Here is a 19,190-nt window from a genome sequence, read left to right as displayed (position 1 = left end):
TTAATATGAAGGACTGTTGGCTTCATCTGATCAGCCATCCTTGAGCTGAAGTGTTAGCTAACTCCTTTAGGGACATGTAATGTTAAATATTGATGGATATCCAATTATAAAGCCATAATACTGAATTGGAAACACAACCCCATGAGATTTGCTCAGCCTATAAAGGAGCAGAAACATTGTTGTTAAACTAAAGTATGCTCTAAGCTGCAATATTTTATGTAAGCTTGATTAGAATAGGCATACTAAGGCTTATTAAGCATAAAGTTTTAAAGGCTCAGATTTGGCCGAAATGCAAATTTCTTTCTCCTGAAATTAGAATATAATTTACTTTCACTTTTAAAACAAATTAGAAACATAATCTGCTTTTTTTATGAGACTGGGTGACCCCGGTTTTAGTTTTCATTTTGTAATCACAAAAATGGTTGTAGTAGTCACTTCATCGCAACTCTCAGCACTTGAATGGCAGTTTCTTTGATCTTGAACAGCCTTAGCAAGGACAATGGTGTGCTCATCACGGAAGTTTTTACAGTCGTTTGAGTTGTGTTGAATCGCCCTGTGCCAGCCCAGGTCCTGACAGCTCTGGGAAACTCATCATGCAAGAGGCCAACATTGCTGCTTTCCCCCAGATGGAGGAGGTGGCTGCAGTTACAGTCAAGCATCCACACACCCCTGACAGAAGAGGAGGGGCAATGTTCCAGTGTTTTTGTAAGGGAGCAGGCAGGGAGGACGAGTCAGCTCTGGGCATGAGGCCCCAGAGCTACCCCTGCCTGCTCAGGGGTTGTGACTCTTCTGACCCTGATGGTAGCAAAGCTGTGGCTCCTGCAGGCTCCCTGTGGTGGGCCCTCTTTCCTTGTTGACCTTGTCACTGCAGAGAGTGGTGGGGAATTTTTTCTGATGTAATATATTCAAGTTTTCCCATCCTGTCCTCCCCTTGTCATCCCAACAGGCTTTCCAGCATGGCTTGGATTAGCCTTAAGTTCTTGTGGTTTCTTGTTTCAGATTTTGGTCTGGCCATTTGTCACCCTGGTTCTGTTTCTCCTCTCTCTGTTCTTAGAATGACAGAGCACAGGATCACCTCTTTGGATAAGATTATAAATGCTTCGCTGTCAAATTGCCAGTAATGAGTCTCTGCCAAATTTATACTCTAAAATTCCCCAAGCAGCAATTTAATTACATTATTTTGGATACAGCACCATAGCAGCTGCATTCATTTGATGAGAATTCATTATGGTTTATGGTGAAAACAATGGCAAATTAGCTCTGGTGTGTTTTGGAATTTGCTCTTTATTTAGTTTAGAATAACCCTGTTTTAGTGAGCATGATTCCCAAGCCCATTTGATCCTGCAGTCTGTGAGAAAGTGGTAAAGCTCTGACAAAAGATTTTAAAAATCAGATATATCTACACCTGTTGCAGCTCAGCTGTTGAACTCCTTTTGGTTTGTGGTTAAAAGGGAATTACCAGACAGATCCATTTGACTATGTTTCAAAGAATATTACAGGACTATTTCCAGTCATGTGTATAAATCAAAATAAATACATAAATAAAAAAATCTTCAGTCTTGTCCATATTTTTCATTGATGAATCTTTTCTGCAGAAAAGTATTATATCCCTACCAGAAGTCTAGTATGGGTTCTCAAGGAAATCAAAACCAAATGACTTCTACAAGTACTTCCAAGCTCAGATTTAAGCCATTTTTGTGAAGTATTTGTTTAACATTTTTTAAACTCTCTGGAGGATTTATAAGTTAGGGAGTGACATGAAGCCTAATCATAGGGCAAAATACACAGCTACGGTGTAAAAACCTCCTAAGATCAAATTTGTTCTCCTACCACTATTCTAAATGAAAGCCACAGCTTCACACTAGAAGCTTTTGCCAGAATGCCAACCTCATGTGAGGGGCATAACTTCTGCAGGAAATTTTTGTACTGAAAGAAGTCTTTCTATAGATATAGTTACAGTACCACTTTTGTACCTCTGGTTTATTTTGATGTATCGATACTGATAATTTTAATGGTAAAAATAATTTTCGGCCATTTAAGAACACAAGGAAAAAGAAATTTTGCCTTTTCAGCTTTCTTAAAATTCTGTCACATTTGTAAATCTTAACCAGTCTGTGCTGATAAAGGGAACAACCTTTAACAGAGCTGGACATAGAAAAGTTGCTGTATCCCCTCTTGTTATACTCTGTTAAGGGCTGTAGGTGGAATTGCTTCTCCTTCCTTAGGATAATATTTAAAGTTCATTCAATCACTTTCCTTCCTGTCCTAATCTGTCATATCCTTGTCTTTACTTTGTACCACAATCAGACTAAATCTGACCTATCATTGCATAATTTCAACTTGCTAGACACCCAGGAAATTATTCACTTATGCAGAGTTGTGGGTATTTTTTTTTTTTTTTTTTTTTTTTCTCTTGAGAGCTGGCATATAGCCAGGATGGGAATGAGCAGGCAGGACATGGAAGGAGGTAGGGATGAACTGCTACAGGAAGGGGAAAATGGTGGATGCACAGAAACCAGCCATTAAATTGTTATAGCTGCTGGGAAATTGTATTTAAGGCAACTAATTTATGCATCTACTATCAGCATCTAGGGCAGCAATCTCCCTGGAGTACACTTGTGAATTCCATGGAGACTACTGGGTGCCTGAAGAGGGAGAAAATGGACCAGCCTCAGTGCTCCCACCTCAGGTGTGCCGGCTCCCCTGCACTGTTGGGGCTGCTCATGGCCAGCAGAAAATGCAGGGAATCAGTTCACCAAAGGGTTGCACAGCCACTGAAGTTGCTCCAGTGGGACGACAGCAGCATGCACAGAAGACAGGGAGAACAACATAATCAGAAAGAATAATTTTTGGTTGAAGCAGGCTTGTTAAATTAGTTCAGTTATCCCATAATATACCTTCAGTGCTAAGAATATAATTAACAAAAATCCTAAATTGCCAATTACAAGTAACAAACAAACAAACAAGAAATAATAATTTAAAAATCCCATAACATTTTGTTGAAGCAATGTGGGATTTTGATGGTCTGCCTGAGGCCAGAATTTGATACATACTATAAACATAATATAAAGCAAAAATAGTAATAGAGCCAAATTTTTAAGACTGAACAGGACACCTTTTACTTCCACTACCAAGGTGATACTGCTTCACAGCACTAGAAAATAATTACCTGACTTCTGAATCTTAAACAAGAATAGTGAAATTAGGTATGTAAAGTATTAGAAAACAAAACACCAAAGCTTCAAAACTCTTCTCTTGTAACTGGCATGCCCAGTTTAAAACAGCTTCCTGTTATGGAAGCAGTTAGTTTGCTTCTTTGGGGTTTATGACAGACTTTCCCTATGAATTTTTCTGTAGAAATAGTGACTCAGAGGGAGCAGCCCTCTGAGACACACAGCTTCCAAGATCGGATATTTATTTGCCTGACCTTGCAGACCTCCTCGGGAAGGAAATGGGTTCCTCCAAGGAAAACACGTGACAGCAGATTCAGCCTGTTCTGCAAGCAGGAGTCATTCAATGACTGGAACCTCAGGGTGAACCAGGGTTCCTACCATGTCTACAACATGTCAGAAAAAAACCCCAAACCAAACTACATAAACAAACAAGTATTCCCCTCTTTACCTTCTGTTGCTTTCTTCCTTAACATGACAGTTTCATTGCAAAATATAATCAGAGTCATTACAAAATAAGCTCTCCCACATCTGAATTTGTAACTTGTGACAATCATTTACCCGTAAAACAACAATTTACTTGTACCCCTATACTGTAAACACTCAACTCTGCACACAATAGATGCAAAAACTAGACTAAAATAAATTCCTAATTTATTCAAAATTATTTTAATATTGTGCACATTAAAATCTGAAGCCGTCACTGTTGAAATGAAGTATTATGAGATTTAATAGTAGAACTCCAAATTGGTTTTATTTGCTGGGTTTTATTTTTTTAATTTTTTCTAAAGTGTAGTAATGACTTATTTGATAGAAAAATTACATTGCTTCAAGTGAGAGTATACTAAATTATTTAAGCAGAGGAAGAACCCATTTAAAACTACTCAAAATTCAGAATTCATTTAAATGCTTTTCATTTTTTCAGAAAAATATTTCAGTAGCTTTTCATTCTCTGTACCAAACCTCTTCTAACAAAAGACATTACCAGAAAATTATTAACCTAAAAAGGTAGATTTACTCAGAGTAATTCACTATATGTTTATAATAAAGGTTTTCAACTAGTATAAATATGAACAAAGCTGGAAGTAATCAAGGAAATTAATGGGGTAAAAAAAGGTTCCTCTGATAATATTCTTACCCCAAAAGAACTGCAGAAATTAATTGCATTCTGCCTGCATAAGAATTTCAGTGCATCAAAATTTCAGAGGTGTGTGTCTACCAAGTCTGAAAAGAAAGCTAATTCAGCAGAAGCAAAAAAAAAAGTTCAAAAACCACAAAAAGGCTTCATGGTGCTGCTCTATTTGGTGGATTTGACTGGAAAGGTCAGTTTTTCCCCAAGAATGATCATAAGCAATGCTCAAAAGGAGGTGAAAACATTTTTGTATGGCTATTACCCTTTCCCCTACAAGCTTCCGCATATTTTTGAAGGCTGTAATCAAAGGCAGGGAAAAGAACAATGTTTGCCCATACTTAAGGGGCACAGGCAAGAAAAGACTGAATAATCATATAAATTCACCCACATTTTGCATGACCTCAGCAGGCATCTCATGGGTCCTTTTGGTAAGTGGGCACCTTATTGACCCTTGGGCTTTATGATCACATGGTCACCAGGAGATCCACGGCTGCTGCAAAAACACAGGAGCTTTCACTACCAAGCATTCACTTCTATCCTTCTCTTACTTATCTGTACATATATTTCCCCCCTTTTATAGTTTCCAGACTATAGCCCAGTTTGTTACATTGGGAAAGGTATTGAAAAAATCTATTTTGGATTAAGATTTTTAAAGTTTTTTTTTTTTTTTTTAACTACATTCAGATATTATTTGCAGTACTTTAACAGTTACTTGAATTATTACTGTGAAGGGATTTCTTGCATGCATGTGTTCCAAGTCTTTGGACAAGAAATAAAATATTTTAAATACCTATTCAGATGAACCTTCATTCATACAGTGATCAGAAATTTCTCTTCTCTTTAGTAACTTATTATTAGGATAGATATTGCTCAAATTCAGTTTGAATGAGTTATAATCTCCATATGCTGTTGGCTTAATTTGGAAATAAGTTTTGCACATGCTGTTGTTAGCTATAGCTTAATGAATCTGCTTAATGTTTCTGCCACAAGACACACATGTTTGAACAGTTGCTCATCTTTAATTTCTTTCAAAGTTTGACAGTATCCTAACAAATAACAAAACCCAGGTTTATAGTCTCACATTGCAGAATAGTCAGGACATCTCCAAAAATGTAGATGCATTTTGGGGGAAGGCTACTGAAGCATGGGAACCTATAGAAGTTCCAACTGGTCTCAGAGCAAAGCACTGGGTGTTTACCAAGGCAATATTAACCTGTATAATACAGGTCCCACACAGCAACACAGCTTCTTCTTTTTTACTTCCTCACAGGAAATTTTTGTTTCTCCGGTAGTAAATAAAAGATAATGTGTTTTCTATTTTACTTTTGCTAATTTTAACTATCAACCAGATCTACATTTAGAAAATTTCTCTGACATTAAAACACACTATAAGCTTGAATGGACATTACTATTCATGAACAGCATGACATCTCAATCAGCATGACCTGCATGAGGTAAACAGGGGAGTTAGAAAGACCTTGTGTTGTATCTGTGTGGATAGTTCAAAAGAAAAGAGAAAAGCTGGATTGTTTTAACTGGGGAAGCACTTATTTTTTTGTTCATCTGCTTCAAATTAGCCATTGTCTTACCCAACTCTGATACTCTGAGTATGTTAAGAAATTTTTCAGTATATCTGCTATCAGAGATATTCCAGCTAACTTATAGTCAAACACGTTTGTGTTTATTTTCTAAGGCAGAAATAGAAGTTTAATACCTATAAATTAAGTACTTCAAAATATGCATGAATTACTGGTAGAATTACAATAAACAACATTTTAAAAAATGCTGTAGTGCTTAGTGTTTTAGGCATACCCCTGAACAAGAGGTATCTGAACAATCCCATCCTGATAAAAGTCTTGGGCTGCAAGAGCTCTACCCCCCCAGCCCCTCATTCCCATCCCTTCACTCAGCCTAAGAGCAGATTGATGCTCCCATTTTCATCTGTCCTGGTATTAGCAATGATTTATCACCCATAACTGGTGAGCCTACAAGCAAACAATGGTGAAAGAAATGATTAATGCAGTATGGCACTAGGAAGTAATTGCATCAAAAAGGCTACACATTTTGCTATTTATTGTAAGAAGCTGATACATAATTTACATTAAAGATCTCTTCTCATTGTACCATGATTTTATTTTCCTTTCATTTTGAAGAAACCTTCAAAAATAATTTGATAGTAAAACCAAAATTTCATTAATAAATTAAAGCTGAAACACTTATAAGACAGAAGAGAATCTTTATCTCAGAGGATATAAGAGATTCTCTCATATTTTGGATTTTTTTTTTCAAATTTAGGGTGTGTAGATTTCAGTCCATTGAGAGTACTGTTATAGCAGTAACTAACATCAGTTTCAACATCAGAAGTAATTTATTAGACTGGCATATAAGGAAGGACATATAGATCCAGAAACTAAAGTGGCACCTCTTCTCTTGGATGAAGAGCAGAAGAATCCAGGCTTTTCAATATAAGGACAAGGGGAGGTGGGGCTATTGTATTTCAAAACAAAATAATTATATGAAATCAAATAGTAGTGCTTCCACTGACTAGTGAAACTAGCCAATATTAATTTCAAACATTCATTTAATCTTGGCCATTAAATGATGCAAACAGCTCACTTGAATATTACTGTGACCATAAAAAATGTCTATGTACCTGTCATGTTTGCTGTTGTTTTTTATTCTGAGGATGGCTGAATGAATATTTCTTGCAGCTGTGATTACATCTCAAGTACTTGTACAAGACCTTATATTATAGGACTTTCTGTTTTAATTGAGCCTTTGGAGATTACTGTAGTAAAAATAAGAGAATTAATTTCTATATTTGATAGATGTAGTTGGCAGAGATGATAGTATAGGGGAGCTGTCTAAAAGTCACAAATACCCATAGAGTAAAAAACCCTCAACTGTCATGTAAATCTGAAACTCTATATAGTATATTATTCCATCAAATTATCCTTGACTCTCAAACTTTCAGCATTTAATTTCTGCAGCCACTCTTCTCTGGGCCACTAAAAGGCTATGAAGAAGGGGTCTGGGGTAATTTAGAAGACCAGTCTGAACATCACAACTAATTGAACAGATAAACAACAAAGGAAAAAGTTAGCCATATGCACTTTAGCTACTTTTCTCATCTGTGCTGAATTTGATTTCTCTCACAATGTAAAATACAATTATAGGATCATACTGCTACTTTAAGTCAATATGGTCAACATACTTTAAGGAGTCTAAAATTGCAAATTTTCAAAAAATAAGACTGAGACTACATTTAGACAGGAAATTTTGAGTTTGTGAGCATGGAAAAAATCCCAAACCACTACACCCTCTTGGTTTCAGTTGAACTGACAGAACTTTGTTCATGTAATAAACATAAAAATATAAATAGCCCAAAAATTCTGGAAGTGTGATAGTAATAATTGAGATGCACAGAGGAAAACATTTCTACATAACCATATGACTGCCTATGGACTCATTGCTTTTGACTTTTTCTGACCCTCTCTGATTTTCAGTGGTCTGAATCTCAGGGAGCTCTTACAGAGAAGTCACAGTGCATGTGCAAACACAGGTGCTAGTAGAGGGCACAGAATTTTCTAAATTTTGAAAGTGCAGTCCTAGCTACTACAAAGAATCACATCTTGGCAACTGGGAACATTATAAATGAGATGTGAAAGCTGTGAAGGACAGGAATCCCCTTGCCTCAGGTTCCTGGTGTGGGCGTTTTCTCTCACGGGCAAAAATATCCTCCCAGCAAAAGAAAACACTTCTTGCTTGGACAGTCAAGGGACGCCCACAGAGATGGAAGTGTGGATGACTGGTTTGGGGGAGAAGTAAATACAGATGGGAGAAAAAGGGAGCACAGTCTTATCACCCATATCAGGCTTTGAGTCCAAAGTGTGCTTTAGCAACCTAACATGGCTTTCCAGTCCATGACCTGCAGGAGTTTCCCTTGCCAAAGACTATTCAGGCTTTCCATATTAGGCACCATTTCTGTTTGTTATAAACCCTATGTAGGGTTCCCAGTGCTAATGACACATACAAGTATTGTTGTTTTGATAGGAAGTGTACATTTTACTCAAGAAAAAGGGTGAAAATAAAACATAACAGCCCAAAATTGGGAGGAATATACTGGTATCATTGTTAAATTTGTGTGTGTTTAAAGATCAGAAAAAGTTTAAAAAAAAAGAGAGACAATGAAAATTATTGAACATAAGATGGAAAACTAAAATGCTTTAGTTCTCCATATCCATCTCATACTCCTATAATTGTGTGTCATTACTGGTCAGAGTTAAAATAATTTGGGTTTGTCTTCATGAAGAAATTTAATGTTATAAATTAAATCTTGAAAAAAATCTGAATGATGAGTGTTCTGCAGTGTTTCTTTGGGAGATATTTACATCCAGATTTTGGGGTGGGGTTTTTTCCTGTTTAAAGTCTACTATTAACAACCTTCATATTTGTCTGAAAATATATTTGCTGCCATATTATTTTTAAAAATATTTTCATTCAAATGAGCTTATGCTTTATAGTAAGTTCAGAATATACATACCCAGAGACATACACATTTATACCCTTCACACCTCCCAATGCCAGAAGACTGTGTGCTTTAGCCTACTGTCCATGCTGAGTGGTTTTTAGCCTTTAGCCCCCAACAGGTGTTATCATTCCCTGGTAAAGCACTAAAACAATTTACTGACTCGTTCTATTTATCAGTTATAACAAAATGCACTGTTAACCTAAAACCCTTAAATTTTCTGCTTTTGAAGACAACTTGTTTGTTACTTTTCCTGTTACCAACACTATCTTTGTTACTCTTGTATGCAGACTGCATTTCCTAAACCCATGCCCAATGTTCTAAAACAGTTTTTTGGTTTGCCTTTATACTCATCTACTTGTTCAATATCCACATTTATCACTTTATTATTTACTGTTTCTACACAAATCCTCATTCCAAGGGAGTATCTGTCATGAGTTATAGACCACCAACAGCATTCAAGCATTGTACTATCTAAAAACACATAAGAAATTAAAGGTCATTTCAATACACCAGTTTAGAGCTTGAACATGTTATCTGAACAGTTTGGACCCAAACCATGGAAAAGTGTGACAGTATATTTTATTTAACTTCTAGTCTGGCTTCCCTGGAAACCAGGGTCACGAGAACAAAGATAATAATGCTGTACTATTCACAATTTTGTTTAATTCTTTCATTTTTCCTGAACAGATTAAACCTTCAACACCATCATTTCCACTAAAATTGAAGGAAATAAGTAGTATGTGAAAGACTTGCCAACTATTAAATTTTTGAAATTAAGCTTTTAAAAAATGACTTATTTAAGGAACATGGCAAGATAAAGCCCCCTAATCTCATAGTACTTAGAACTATTGTAAAATCAGAGTTCATTATCCAGAGTCATATACATGTAGAACTTCAAAATGTGTCTAAAATAAACACATACACACACTCTCCCCTAATAAAAGACTAATTTTAGTATTCTGTATTAATATTTTTGGTTATCCTTCTAAACTCTGAAAAGAAATACCAAATGGAGGAAAAAGACAAAGCAGATAACACCGAGCTAAAGAGAGAATTTTCTGAAGTCTGCCTTAGTAATTATATTTCAATGTAATAAAATAAGTGTGGATGGAAAACTGTTGTGGTAAAAGAGCTTATTCCTACATTAATACTCTTCCATGCAAAATCTTCATATTTTTGGATCTTTGCAAATATTGAAGCATAGCCAGTTAGTTATATTTTTGCATCTATTTCTGGGTTAAATAATTAAGTAATATCAAATAATATTCCATAATAATCACTGTGACCATTCATCATTTTAATTTCATAAAAAATTTGTACACTGAAATATCTATCAAGCAGTATCTAATCTAATAATAATAATACAATAATAATATGAAGCTCCATCTAATCTAATAATAATGAAAGTCCATGAGCTCTACACTTTGCCAGGTTGGATATGATGTTCTAATTCTATATTAAACTTGCAGAACTGGCACTACTCTCAATCTGTTACGAACAATGTAAAGGAAGATGCCATTTATCTAAATGTTTAATAACACGTGTCACCATTGCACTGACATACTACATCTTTATATATTGATGCTGAATTGATTTTTGTCTTTTTGCTTTTATATACTCTCTATATTCTTTACATATATTTTTGTAGCTCTGTAGCCAATTATTGTATTCATAGCTAGCACTTTAGGTACTCTATTAGAGAAAAAGACAGAATAAATTCCCCAATGGTTCCAAGCCCTGGGGGTCTAAGTTTAGATTCTCTGGGAAGCCACCGCTGAAAACAGCTCTCTGAGACACATTTTTATAAAGAAAGTTTAATTCCTATCTAAGGTGGGGAGGAATTCAGAAAAGGGTAGAACCAGGGAAGAATTACCTCATCACTTATGTCTCTAACTGGGGATTCTTGTCAGTTATGCTGATTTGCTGAACACATAAAAATTGTATGCACTCTATGTTACATGTGTATCTTCAATGCTTTCAGTCTGGCGAGTTGTGCACCTATAGATCTACAGAGCCTTAAAAAGGTAACTCCTTTTTTATCACCTAACGGGGTCTGGCTTGTGCTTTTAGGACAAGCAAAAAGGCATCAGTATCAGTTGGATTTTATGAAAATAGCTTGCAGTAAATAGAAAGTTATTAAAATTAAGAGTATGCAGAGAAACTATAAATTTAGACATGAAAATATTCAACTACTAAAAAGGATATATGCATAGAATTGTAAAAATAGAAAACAAGTTAATCTATTGATATATAATTTTTATATATATATATGACTTTTGACTTTGATGATACTTTTACTGACCTACACATATATATGAAACTACATTTTTATTTAAAACATAGGCATACGTGTGTTTCTTTAAATTCAAGATTCTGGATATTCCTTAAGTTAAACAATACTGAAAATTATCCATATTTCTATGATAGACAATTCTACATGGACATAAATGCCAACATATTGTATTATGAAATATTAGTATTGGTTTTATATACTGACACAAGCACTGCAAATACAGGCATAGGACATATATAGATATATATTTACATATATATGTGCATAATATATTTATATGAAAGTCCAGAAAACAATGTTCCTGGATTGTCAAGCCCACTGTTGTAGGAATACATATTTTAAAATTCTGGATTCTTTTAATATCACAATATATCAATTAATTATCAAGCTGAGACAAAATAATGCCATATAAAAATAGTTGGAAACTTTCAACACATATTTTTCCAGAATCTTTGCAAAGTTACTTAAACATGAGAAGTCTTTCAATCTATATTGTGCATATAGTAGGGAAGCAGATATATTTTGAGATTCTATTTGTAGTAGCTGTGGACATGACAGAGTCTCCTACTTTTTTTCTGAAAAAAAAAAGTATGTATATATGTTTAAATTGTCATTTTCTTTTTATTGCAACAAGACAAAAAAGTGAAGAATCAATATCCAAATTAGCCATAAATATTTTCTTTGAATTAATATGGTATGGTAAGCACAGGCATTTATTCTTTCTATATTTAAAACCTTGGTTGTTTTTGCTGCTCAAAATTATTTTGATCACAATTTTGATCACCACATCATAAATCTTGTGTATTACCAGTATATTTCCTGTTCTCAGTTTTGGTCATGGTTTATTGCTTTTCCCATTACTAATATGCATCTCTTCATTATCAACTTTAAAAAGAAAAAGAAAAACCAAAGCACATCCATAAGCACTAGACCAAGAGTGAGCATGAAGGTGGTATTGTCGCTGTGCAGCTAGGCAAGAAAGGATTGCTCCTGAAGGAACAAAAATGCCCTCAATTCCCCCTGCCCCAGTACAGGTTGAGAAATAGAAGCACCTCTCAGGGCTGGAGAGATAGTTGCCAAAGGAAAGCAATTTCTCATTTTGAGATGTCCACTATTCCTACACTCGCTGTTAAACACACTTCAGTGTAGACAGCTCTGCTGGACAAATGTACAGGACTCCTAATTAAGGAGTTTCATTTTTGCCACAAAAGGAGCTAGATTGTAATGGAATCTTTTGTCCTATGCTTGATGAGGGGTGAGATAATGTATAAACCACTAGCAACACCACTGCAAGAAAATGTAAGTAATTAGCATAGCTTAACACCCAGAACAGCACCAGTTGCTGTTGTTAGTACCAGTAGTGTGTCTATTTAAAAAGAAAAATCAAAAGAAAGAGTCACCTTAAGTGAATTAGCTTTTCTTTTTGAAAGGTAACATTAACCACACATTTTTTAACTGATCCACTATACTATTGGCTATCTCATTCTTTCAGTTTTTTTTTTTTTAAGATTGGTGTAGCCTGTATATCAAACCCCACATATACTAAAAAGTCACAGCAGCAAAATAGCAAGCAACAACCCATTTTCTTAAGTGGGGATTTTTTAATCCATTTTAATATTTAATTTGCATGGGGTAGGTGCACATTACCTGTAAGTTAATAAAGATCATCTGCAATTTCATGCCTAATATTATGTTACAGAAAGACCAATGATTCAGGAGGTCATATCATGCTTAAGGAAGAGGAGGAAGAGGCCTGAATGTGAAAATGGACATGAAATTTTTGACCATCAGCTACCAAATGCTGGTGGAACTGGTATCGCTCCTACTTCTGAAGGATAAATGCCAATCTACAGAACTGAAAATCTCATTTTTTAAGATTGCTTTGTAAACCAGAACTAATTCCTGTGATGGGAGAGGTAACAAGAAAAAGAAAGACATTACTTTCAGATTACCTCCTTGTGAACAGAGAATGGGTGCTGGATCTGCATGGAAACCACTTGGACTAATGTTCCTGGGCCAGAGTGTAAATGTGTCATATATGTGGCGTAATTGGCATGACCGATGTCATCACTGGTGTTAGCAACATGAAATAGGCTGCTTCATGACTAAGATGATAGGAACAGGATTTCACATGGACTAACAATTGTGTGTATAAAGGTCTTTTATACAGTTTGGGTACAAAGAAATTCTTCATCTCAAAAAAATCATACAAATAATATAAATAATGCTAGGAGTTGTCATTCTGAGACAAGAGTTATTTGGTTCAAGTCTACACTAACCATTAAATTAGTATTTTAATTAGTCTTCAAGGTGGCTGATGTAAACAACTTTAGTGGGCTTAGAACTTCAGTTGCCTTACTTTTAGGTTAGCTAAGATGGGTGACAATGTGAATGTTATTTGTCTTTGTGCTTCAGAGCTTGCTTAGTCATCTTTGCACAGAAAAGACACAGATCATGCAAATAATACATTAATTTTCTTCCTATTGACAGTATTGAGTCAAAGATCACAAGGGAGAAGACAGGCCTTTTAAAGTCTTCTTTCAAGAGTTGCATTATCTATGTACAACAAGACAAAGAAAAGTTTACTCCTTTTTTTTTCACATCATCAAAAATATGCTTATCCAGTATGCAATTTTGAAGGTCTTTCATGTTAAGTTGTGTATTCCTTCTGGTATAAAGTTGGTAATCAATACATTGTTATGCCACTAAATAGTAGCACCTGTTAAGGATGTAAACTCTCTGGATTAATAAAAAAGCACCGTAAATCCAGGCTGCTATTCACCTTCATGGCCCATGCTAATGTTATCAACAACAAAACTATTAAAATAACAAATTAGTTCAGAAAAAAAGAAAGCAAAAATAACAACTCTTTGGTAAATAAAAAAGTCTTTAAGAGATGAAAGGAAGTTACTAGGTCCAGGTAAAGTGTCTTTCATTATGTTAATATGAATATGATGTGCATGTTTGCATAGCATAGAGCAAAACCTGCACAGAATGTGTGTGCAGATTTCACCAGTGAGAACCTAAAGTTATCATAGACATGAGTGCAGCCACATACTTTAATCTGAAAGTATTTAAGTTAGTTAAACCTATAATTCAGTGTCTTTTCCACGTTCAAAATTCTGTTTGGGAAGGCTGGCAGATAAACCTTGCTCTCCATGCTTGTGGTTTCTGGATTGCAGTCCATGTTTCAAAACTTCACCCACAGCTGCACACAGGCACATGCAGACCATCCAGAGGGAGTGGGTGGAGGAAAGTGGGGGATACCTAATTCCTGCCTTGGCTTTACAGCAGCACAGGAATCAGCACGAGAGATGTGTACATCCAGGTGGGTGTGAGGTCATCTGCCTTGGCCTCAATGTTCAGCAGGAGCTCTACCTCTGCTGGCAGCCTGGAGAGCCTCCAGAGCACCCTGAGACCTGGCTGCTCACTGCCACCTTGCCCAGAGTGTCCTGCAGAGGGTCAGGCTGTGGGAGCCTCCCATCTACCTCGTAGGAGATGTTCAAGAAGCTTGCAGAACCGTGGGAATGCTGCAAGATCAGAAACAATTTTGGCTTTGTTTCTAGGATTGCGCTGCCTGCGAGCCTGGTGGGAGGCAGCGTGGGAGGAGCAGAGCCGGTGTTCGGCTTCCCTGGCTGGATGGGCAGCTGGCATCCCTGAAGCCAGCACAGATAAATGCATCTCTTGTTCGTGGTGATGTGAAGGGCTTTTCACAATGAAAGCAACCTAATGAAAAATGATCAACAGCAAAGCGTGTGCAAAGAATGCATGACATTTCAGTCTGCGTATGTGTAGTCAGCGCGAAACCTTGCCAGCTGCAGGTAGGTAAGAAAATTCACCTGAACAGTACTTTACACTGCATATTCCTTATGATAGCTTTAAAGAAACCCAAACACAAGTGACAAAACTTTTTCTTAAGTAAAATCTGGCACCTTTTACATGGTAAGCAAATGCACATACAGATCTGTATGTGTATCTCATATGATTAGAGATCGCACACCTGCCTTTCCCAACTACTGCCGGAATGAGGACTTTAGCATGCAATCAAAGGGTATTTTCCTTCCCCATCACACACTGCTTGGCTAAAAAATCTGATAGGTAACACTGACCTTTAGCTTGTCATAGCGGTCGCTTAAAGCTGCCACCTGATGGTCACGGTGTCGCCCGACCAGTTTACACAAGGCACAAATTAACTGGTCATCAGTCACACAGTACATGTTAACTTTCTCATCCTCATGCTCCAAGCACATTAATCCCCTGATGTGAGAGTCTGGGATAGGCTCGATGAGACGGTGGCCGGTGAATGGCTTCTTATTGGGGTGAGTGGCTTTCAGGCACTCCTCGCAGTAGGACACTTCGCAGGTAACGCAGGTTTTCACTGCCTCCTGGGCAGGGTCCTGGTCGCAGAACTGGCAGAGGACCTTCTCGCAGGATGACATGCTGTTGTTATCAAACGCCCGCTCCCGGCGGGTCTCGCTGGGGGAATTGGGCCCACTGACCGAGGCTTTCTGAAACCTGTCGATGATGTTCTGCAGGGTGACGTTGCGCTTGAGCCCGTCTAGACCGCGCTGGCTGAGGGTGATGACATAGCGGCAGGTCGGGCACTGGAAGGCGGTGATAGACTCCACCGGCTCGTTGGTGGCGCAGTGGGAGACCAGGATGCGGTGTGCGCAGTTGAAGCAGAGGCTGTGAGCGCAAGGCAGCAGCAGCGGGTCTTCAAACAGCTCCAGACAGATAGGGCAGGTCAGTTCTGACTCCAGTGTTTCCATCTTCAGGCAAAGCTTTCCTGTGGCGTCAGCGAAATCCAGGGAAGCTGATCAGCTATCTGGAAACACATGTAAAATTCGATTAGGCAAGAGAAAACATGAGGGGTCAGCCATGGGGGGTTGTCAACTTTCGCCACTGCTCCCTGGTCTATCAACCCACCATGCCGGGTGGGAGAGCAATCAAAAGTTTTGAACCTGCACATACACATATCAAGGTATTTAAACTGTTTTATTCCCCCCCTCCCCCACCTTCCGTTCACTTAAGAATGAAAAAACCCAAATGTTCTTCATTATTTTCTCTTTCCCTTTCTCTTTCATGCAACCAAGGAAAACAGCAGATGCTTCTGTGCATTATTAAAACCCAAAATTATGAACTTCAAAAGTCTATTACAGCAAAATTAGATTTCTTTTGCAGATGCTGATTTTGGCTTCATTCATCTATTAGTAAAACTTAAAAAAAAATCCTTCAGTTTTGTATGGCATTGTGCAAGGATTAGTCCAGCGTATTATATCTGATAAATTTAAAACCTCTATTAGCATTGAGTTATCTTATCAGATTGAAATTTTCACCTTCTACTATAGCAATAGCACAGCACTTAGACTACATGTCTGTGTTTATTTGTGCAAATATATATATATATATATGGACTTAAACGCATGGAAAACACATCTAGCACGTGATATCCGACAAAACTGTATGATATATATCATATATACTCCCATGTATTTCAATAACACATGCAGCTGTATTTATGTGTATCTATATTTTTTATTTTAGGCATATATATCTGTATACATATGCCAAAAAGTATATCCTATACATGTTTGTAGTAAGATTAATATAGCCACAGGAGCACACAGTATTGTAACTGAAATGCCTAAATGAAGATTAATTAGGTACATGCCAAACAGTAGCTTAGCCCAAATTAGTGATAATCCCAACCTCTAATACAAGAAAAGCTTCTAGACAGTATGATAGTGAAATGTGTAATTTGTTTAGGAGGAGTTCGTGTTAAGTATCCACTTTTGTATGAGTACTCTCTACCACTAAAACATACAAGCTATGGCTTGCTTTAGTGACCTTATTAAACCCCTGAAGTGGATTTGGACTAGAATCAACATTTTTTGAATGGAGGGCATGGGATTTTCTGGAGAAGGCAGCGGTACACCCCCATCAGAGATCAACTGAAACTTAATTTTGCTTCTTTTCCTGTGCTCAGTGTTACAGAGAATGGTTTTGAAAGAGTCGCCCTACGCGACTCTCCCTGCCTAAGCTCCCGTCAAGGGCCCGTCACTACTGCAAGCAGACAGGTCAGTGAAGCAGAAGCAAAAGCTATGCTTCACACTCACAGAGCTGCACCTCCTCACAGTACAATCTATTTAAGCTTTGTTGCTCATAACTGAGGATGGCTTCAGATGGCACAGCTGCATCATCTTTACACTGTAAAGTCATTGTTCAGTTGTGTGAACTCTTGACTCCTCCCATGACCAGGGAAAAAGACAGAAGGACAAGAATCCCCTACAAACAAACCTTGATTCATTAAGGGTGAGAAAAGCTTAGGGCTCATTAGCAGCCTTGGGAACCAAGCAGACTTGAATCTTCTGACAATTAGTGTTGGGAGCATGGTGGCCGTGACAGGAATGGTACCTATAACCCCAACATGAACCAAAGCAAAAAGGAAAGTTCAGCTAACAGAGGCAAGGTTCAGACTTCACCATCGGTATTTAGTCCTCCTTGCTGTGTGGGAAGAGCAGCAAGGCGTCTTTTCCAGAGGTCTACCTAGAAATGAGGATACTTTGCCTCTTTGCACTAATGCGTCCTTTTATTCTGCCAAGAAATCTGAGCATTTAAAAAATGCACTGACCCCATCACAAAATTTGCTTTCCTGTATCTTCCCTGATGCTGATCTTTTTTGAAATAAAGTTCAGCTTGCCAAAGACTAATTCATTTATAGCTATCCATCAGCTGCCATAATTGCACGGTGCATCTGGTCAAAATTAAACGTCTGGAAATTTGATATAAGCAGGAAGACAACTCCCCTCTCAGCCATAGCCATACAGCACAGAAGAGATTAAAGCCTTTTCTGCAAATGAAGACCAGTTTGTCTTTCCTCCTCTTCACTCTCTGTCTTACAGAAATCCCAGAAGATCAAAATCTCATTCACATTGTTTGAATCCCTTCCACACCACAACTGTCTACCTCATCATCCTCTTATCCTGCAGGCTGAATACTGCACTGGAAAAGGGAGAAGGGGATTTGGGTTTGGCAGGAGACAATGTTTAAAAAGACGAACTAATCATTTCTCATCTATTGGCAGCCCTGTGAAAACCTGCCAGCCTTTAAGGTTTGCTTCTCAGGACCACATTCAGAATACAGGGCTTTCTTCTCTAATCTTTCTGTACAAAATTCCTTCTCCTCCTCCATGTGCCAAACACTTTCATTCATTCAGTTTCCTTCCTAAAGCATCTTTTTTATAAGCAAAGGCTTTTTTATGGTACTCATATAAAAGAGATGTATAGATAAACAGCTAGAAGCAGCAGAAAAACATTTGCATCACTACCTCATAGAAAGATGCTTGAATCACCATCAGGGCTCTACACAAATACCATCATCTCAACTGATGACTAACTCTAATCTATCTGACCTGAATGAGCAGCAGCTGAGCCCTAACTAATGCTATTCAGTATGAGCAAGGGTGCCAAAATCTGATCTCAGACTGTAAACGTCTTGGAATAAGAACTGATCTTCCAAGGTAAACAAAGCTGAGCACACTGATAGAAACCAAAAAAAAAATTACATTTCCCCATTTTCTTTTGCAGTTGCAAATAAGTCAAAACACAGCACATCTAGGACTGCATAATGAGTCCTTTGACAGCCTTTCACCAAAGACAGGCTGCATTTTCTGGACAATCAAATGATTATTCCATTGAATTTCTGCTTTCACTTTTAAGTAGGTGCCTGAAGTACAGATCAGTGTGCTGATGATCCAGCTACAAAATCTTTCAAACTCACTGGCCCTTGCCTTAAGGTTTCATATTGAGTTTGGGTTTTTCTTTCTTCCTTGAGAATCGTAGAGAACCCATAGCTACAGAAAACTGGAAGATTAGGCAGAAACACAATATGCATTATTTATGGATGCATATAGTTGTATTCCATATTCAATCTAGCTCAAATACTGAGATGCACATAGCCTCCAGATGCAGAAAGGAATGAAGGAATTTCAAGTACACAATTTCCTATTTGCAAAAATATGGAATTACTGGCAGAAAATTATATTACCAAAATATCATTGAAATG

The 19,190-nt window shown here is 37.3% G+C and overlaps 1 protein-coding gene across 2 annotated transcripts in view; it reads right to left on the bottom strand.

Annotated features, from left to right (window-relative positions):
- Nucleotides 1–15,895, bottom strand: part of MID1 (midline 1) — a 96,614-nt gene extending 80,719 nt beyond the window's left edge. For both annotated transcript variants that reach the window (XM_053936482.1, XM_053936481.1), the window contains exon 1: nt 15,236–15,895. In XM_053936482.1, the coding sequence (XP_053792457.1) occupies nt 15,236–15,895 (660 nt within the window). The remainder of the gene's footprint in view (nt 1–15,235) is intronic.
- Between the last annotated feature and the right edge of the window lie 3,295 nt (nt 15,896–19,190).

Source organism: Vidua chalybeata, chromosome 2, assembly GCF_026979565.1.
Source record: "Vidua chalybeata isolate OUT-0048 chromosome 2, bVidCha1 merged haplotype, whole genome shotgun sequence".
NCBI classification, from domain to species: Eukaryota; Metazoa; Chordata; class Aves; order Passeriformes; family Viduidae; genus Vidua; species Vidua chalybeata.
The sequence above is the reverse complement of the archived record's forward strand: the minus strand, read 5'-3'. Positions and strand labels throughout refer to the sequence as shown.